Source organism: Lipotes vexillifer, unplaced genomic scaffold (genome assembly GCF_000442215.2).
Source record: "Lipotes vexillifer unplaced genomic scaffold, Lipotes_vexillifer_v1.1 scaffold652, whole genome shotgun sequence".
Taxonomy (NCBI): Eukaryota; Metazoa; Chordata; class Mammalia; order Artiodactyla; family Lipotidae; genus Lipotes; species Lipotes vexillifer.
In genome coordinates, this window is record NW_006779703.1 from 1,053,317 (window position 1) to 1,059,655 (window position 6,339).

Below are 6,339 nucleotides of genomic sequence, written 5' to 3' on the forward strand. Positions count from 1 at the left end.
CGCGTGATTCCTGTAGACACGATTGACAGTTAGGCTGGGCGTCACCAACCTGCCCCTTTGTGCCTCTGAGCACCTTTTCTCCTGACCCTTTTTCATTCTGCCATTTGTTTCGTGATGTACTATTTTTGCCTGCCTCAATTTGAGAGGAAAAAAAGTTGAACTGCACAATTTTTAGCTATGGCCAAAGTCCTACAATCACTAGATTCAAAGATTCTCATGTCTATGTTTAGTCAAAACTATTTTTCATAAAAGGAATAAATCCTTGATTCATTCGTTAGTAATCGGGGAGTCAATACCTGACCATTCTCCTTTGTCCTGTTTTCTCTCGTAGGTTCTCACTTGGTGCTTAGACAAAATCGAAATGGGGAAGCACCGGCATTTGCCTTTAGTGGCCATCTTTTGCCTTTTTTTCTCAGGCTTTTCCTTTACTCGTGCACAACAACAAGCAGGTAAGATCCAGAAACATCTCTTCGTTTCATTAAAAGGAACAGTATTCTCTGATTTTAGATCTTAGACACCATGTGCTGAATATAGAGCTTAGATAGGCTTTGAAGAGATAGCCAAGCCATTGACCACAGGATGTTAATTTATTTTACAGACTTTTTGCTCCTCTTTATCCAGTGAGAGAGAGAATCTTTTTACTGAAACTTGGGTTTGATATCTTGGCGGTGGTTTGCAAGTGGTTTGTTTTTACCTTGGGTGTGAGCAGAAAGTTTGTATCGAGAATATTTTACCATCTGAAGAGCTTTTCCACATTTCTGGCACTGGTTGAGGTCTGAGCACATAAAACCCAGGGAAGACAATGGTTGAGAGTAAAAAATTATTTTCCCTGAAAAAACAACAAAAACAAACACAAATGTCACCATTTCTTTCTCACTCTGGACAGGAAAAGACATTTTTCATCTAGAATCATCAAATCTTTAAAATATCAGTTTCCCCAAACTACTTAAAAATGGATCCCAACTAATCCTATTAAGAACTTGCTTGCAGAGTTTTATAAAAATGAGAAATGGTTCATGTATTATGAGTTGGGAAGGATTGACTTGGGTCCCTCTCCTTTGCTTGGAGAGCTGAGCTTCTGATGGGGATTCTCCCTCCAGACCTTGTAGTTCTTAGATGGCGGCCTGGTGAGGACAACCTCAATGCCAGGGGAGCATGGCTTGGGGCATCGGGTCAGCCCCAGGTGAGTAGAGTCCAGAGGCCTTCTGTGCACAGCCAGCCTGGCCCAGTGCAGAAGGGCACTTCCCAGCCACCCACAGCCTGGCACCTGGAGCCTCTTGCTCCTACTTTTGAGAGAGAACTGGATTCATCTTTGAAAGAGATGAATACTGTTCAGCATCTAGGAGGGCTTAGATGGCTCTGAAGATGTAGTGACGAGTTAGGGTACCTTTCTTCATGCTAAAAAGTCTGAAAAAAATGAAACTTTGCCCTTCCCTACAGTTATACAAGTCTTCTTATAATACTTATTTTTCTGGCAAATTACCCAAAGCATGGGAGGTAAAACAGTAGTGGATTTAGTTCAGGTAAACCAGTAGTAAATTTCAGTATTCTATCTTGTCAGGGCCCAGTTTCAGACCCAAAGCTGAGGAAGGAATTTCTAAGATCATGCTTGGTTGCCTGTGATAGGATATCCTTCCCACCTGAGCAGGTGGGTCTTGGGGTTCAAACTACCGCAAAGAATCATCTAGTGTTAAAGGACATGCCAGGGAATGTTTTTCCCCATTGTGGAACCTGCTACTGGTCCATGTATGGCAGTCATTGCATATGGAACTTGGGCCAATGACTGGGCACCGGCAGCTGTTGGGTCCATGTGTCCAGGTCCCTGTTTCTCAGGTAAGTCAGCGTCCCCGCCTGTTTCACACATGATGTGTAAATTATTTAGTAACAGCAGAGTGGAAACTGAATGAGTTGAGGAAGGCTTTGCACTGATGGGAAGTCATTTCTTGAACAGGAGAAACATCTAAACCAATGTCTTTTTTTAAAGATGTCAAAAATGGTGCTGCTGCTGATATAATATTTCTAGTGGATTCCTCTTGGAGCATTGGAAAGGAACATTTCCAACTTGTTCAAGAGTTTCTATATGATGTTATAAAATCTTTAGCTGTGGGAGAAAACGATTTCCGTTTTGCTCTGGTCTGGTTCAACGGCAGCCCAGATACCGAGTTCCTGTTAAATACGTATCGTTCTAAACAAGAAGTCCTCTCCCATGTTTCCAACATGTCTTATACTGGGGGAAGCAATCAGACCGGAAAAGGATTAGAATACGTAATGCAAAATCACCTCACTGAGGCTGCCGGAAGCCGGGCCAGTGATGGAGTCCCTCAGGTTATCGTAATGTTAACTGATGGACACTCGAAGGATGCCCTTGCTCTGCCTTTAGCGGAACTTAAATCTGCTGATGTTAACGTGTTTGCAATTGGAGTTGAGGATGCAGATGAAGGAGCGTTAAAAGAAACAGCAAGTGAACCGCTCAATATGCATATTTTCAACCTAGAGAATTTTACCTCACTTCATGACATAGTAGGAAACTTAGTGGCCTGTGTGCATTCATCCATGACTCCAGAAAGGGCTGGAGGCACAGAGACCCTTAAAGACATCACAGGTAATGGCAACATCGCCAAGTTGCTGCCTGCCTCGCTCTTCTTTGGAGATAAGCTTGGCAACCGCTGGCATTAAGGCAATATTACGGCTAAAAGATGGTGGGCGGATTAGGGAAGAGATGCCTGTTCACAGGTCTAAAAACAAAGGTTTGAATATTCTCCGTAGTCTCCTTCCAAAACAGAGCAATGCATCTACCTTCAAGAGGAATTCTTTGTTTTTGAGACAATGTTCTAACTCTAAAAAAGCACATCCTGATATTATGAGCCCACAAGAGGCTGCTTCTGCCTTCCTTGGACAAGACAGACTCAGCGTGGCTGGGCAGGCATCTAACAAAAATCCCTTCATTGTTCCTGGGATAGAGAGCCCGTTTCTTTTAAAGAAAGCTCCGTGTCTGAAAGAGCTTGAGTGGAGGGGGAAGGGGGGTGTCCACTTTGGGTCCAGTGAAGCAACACGCAGAGCTCCTCTCTTTGACCCTGTGGGATTTATTTCAGAGATTTGATGGAATTAGAATTGTGAGAGGCCTTAGAGATGATCCAGTCCAAATCTATTTTGAAGAAATTGAGTTTTAGAGCTGGAGGCCCTTACGTGTTGGCTCTGGAGTGGGTTTTCCCACTTCTCCTTTTCATGGATGTGTTCATGCATGGTGATGTGCATGGAACTAATTGTCCGGCAAGTCACTTAACCAGTCACACCTATTAGCTCTCTTGCCAGTGCTAAGTGCCTAAAGACTGATAGGGAAGGAATTCCACAGGTAAATTTCAAATGTATTGCACCACAGCAATTCTGACCAGGGCTAGGCTTCCTCATCAGCGATGAGCAGGACAGAGGGAACTCCCTGTGTCCCAAAATGGGTCCATGTTGCCAAGTGACAGTGGGTAGCAGAGAATTCTAGGAGAATGGGCAGAAAGCTAGGGTGGGAGAGCTCAAGGGAGAGATGAGCTCCAGGAGAGACGTATGTCCCACAAGATGAAGGGAAAGGTATCATATTTCTAAGATACTGAGGTGGAAAGGGGAGACGTTGAGAGTGTTCAGGTTGAGTTGGCATTAATCATCCAGTAAGAGAAGATGACAGAGGGAGAGAAGCAGTGGTGCTTGGGAGCTTGGAGGAATTGAAGTTATGTTTGAACAGCTGCAACAGGGCTAGGAGGAAAGGATCACAAAAAAGGATCAAGAAGCAACTGCTGACTTGCAGTGATGTTCAGTTGTCGTCAGAGACCACAGCCTGGGGTCTTGTCCATGAGCGTGGCTCCCTGGTGTTCTGAAGGTATCTCAGGCACTCTTGGAAGAAAAAAGCTACCAGGTTGGAGCTTGCAAAGAGAGGATGATAGAGGGTCCAGAAGATCTTCTTGGGAAGGAAATTTACCATTGCTAAGATGGTAGCTAGTAAATTCCTGAAATAGCCGGCCCTGGGGACCTGGCTGGGCGGGGAAGCAGATGAGAGCTGGAAGGGGCTGGGAGACTTCTGGAAAGCCAGAGGAGCAGGGGCCAGGATGAGGCGGAAGAGACCTAGAGGCAGTTGAGGAGGAGTCCGGAGAAAGCCTTTCTGGATTATGATCAGAATAATGGTGTTTTTAGGCAAATAGTACTAGACATCAGTTTTTCATAAGAGAGATTCCGAAAACAAGGAGTGGGGAGCAAGATGGGTAGGTGTCATTAGATAGGAGCCGGGCAGGCAGATTGTGGTTAAGAGAAAGGTTTCAGAACTAACCAACCCCGAGGCGTTTCAGGAGAGTTTTCATAAAATGGTTTCCCCAATGGTTATCCGTGATTTCAGCTTTGATAGGGGTGGGAGGGCTCATGACCCTACCCATGGGTCTACTTCTAAGAGAGGGTGAGGCACAGTCTGGATTATTTGCATTAAACCTGAATAGCACTCCCTATTTCAAATGATGTGTCTCACCTCTGCATCATGACACTAGTGTCGATCCTGCCAGATTACAGGAAAAGAAGGTGGACCCTGAGAGCACCCCAAACCAAGCACTGCAGGTTACAAGGAGGTTAGAAGATGGCAGCTCTAATGACCTTTTCCATTTGCTACAATGTTCTCAGCATCAGTAATTCACTAATCATTGCCTTTCTGAATATAGGGATAATAACTCATCCATGTCAAAAACAATGAAAGGGATCAGGAGAGAAATGGAACATCTTCTCTTTATTGGTGTTTTGGCCAATTCAGGAAAAAGGGTGGACGAGTTTGCCATTATGTTTAACCGTTATATAAATGGATAAACGATTAGATTACCATACGAATGCTAAATGAGCCTGTCAACATAGTCTGTTTCCACACAGATGACAAAACCTTTGTTTTTATGCCAAGAAAGCATCTCTGTCTTCTAGTGTCCAAGCTACTAGCAGCACCAGGGTGGGATATTAATCCATTTATGTTGTCTTTTCTAATTAACTTCACTCTGCAATTCTGCCAGTATCATGTCCCACTGCATGTTCCATAGCAAAAAAATAAAATAATAATAATAAAAATTCTCTGCTTATAGTTTTTGGGAAAGGTAGTCAGGAAGGCATTATGGAGATTGCTAATAAGTTAGGGCCATTTCTTTCCGTTTCCTGCCCACTAGGTAGGTAACTTTTTCCCATGAATATATATATGATGGCCACTGTTCTAAATGAACTGTGCTCAAGTAATCACTGAAAGTTGTGTTTTTTACAATCCCTTTTATCAATGGATATAAAATACAAAAGCTTTACTAAAGCAAAAGCTAAAGGTGACCTATATATCAGTGAGGATGAGCTTTCTTTTCTTTGCAAAATATAAAGATTTAGGAAACTCGCAAAACCTATCTGCAGTTTTGTGTTTGCATAGGAAATACAATGTGATCTTTTAAATTTTGCTTGAAAAAGGAAGCATCCCATGAGCTAAGGAAAGCATTGTGCCCACACCAATGTGCTCAGGAAAGTAGTGTTTCCAACGATGTTGAAGGAACCTATAATTTTTCCATGGATGTTTCGAAACTTTTCCATAGAAAATGCCACAGATGGTGTGATACATGAGCCATAAAAGCAGAAAACCAGACAACTTCATATTTTGAATTTTAGAAAGATCTGATTCCTCTTAGAGTTAATATCGATCCCTGGTATGCCTTGCTGTACACAAGAACTGGTCTCTCTTGTGTCTGTCTGAGGCTTCGGCTCTCCTGGATAACAGCATGCCCTTGTGTGTCCCATCATTGTGTGCATAAGAGGACAACGTGGTTTTTTCAGTGATGACAAATTATCCAACATTTTTCTATGACCTGCTGTGGTTCAGCTTTTTAGAAGAGCAATAATCAAGGGTTTTCCCTCAGTGTTTGTTTATTTTATTTTTTCTATTGTGAACCGCAATCAAAAAGTAAGTAATAAATTAATAAGGAATGAGTCATCTGTGATTTAGGGATCGTTCTTCTTTTATTGATCTTAGGTTCAGAGTTAGTCCTTCCTTCAAAGGTCTCGGTTTGCTGGGTAAGGGGTAAATCTTCCTTTGTCCCTCAGGGTCATTGGTTTAGGCCTGGGAAGTGTTGAGGAATTTTGTGGTATGGCTTGCTGGACCCGGAGCTCCCGGCACCATGTGGGCCATTTCTATGGCTTGCAACATAATTCACACTGCTGGCACCGCACCATTCCCTAAGATCCTTCCGAAACCTTACGGTTTGGCTAAAGAGTAGCAAATGCTTTGCAATTCTTAGCAAATGCTAAGTTAATATCTTATAAAACCTTACAAGATATATTCACATTAGTATCTTTCCC

At 43.0% G+C, this 6,339-nt stretch overlaps 1 protein-coding gene across 1 annotated transcript in view; it reads left to right on the top strand.

Annotated features, from left to right (window-relative positions):
• Nucleotides 1-361: 361 nt before the first annotated feature.
• The window catches only part of COL6A3 (collagen type VI alpha 3 chain), a 69,048-nt gene continuing 63,070 nt past the window's right edge, over nt 362-6,339 (top strand). Inside the window, 1 exon segment of the mRNA XM_007452909.1 lies at nt 362-449. Coding sequence (XP_007452971.1) covers nt 362-449 — 88 coding nt within the window.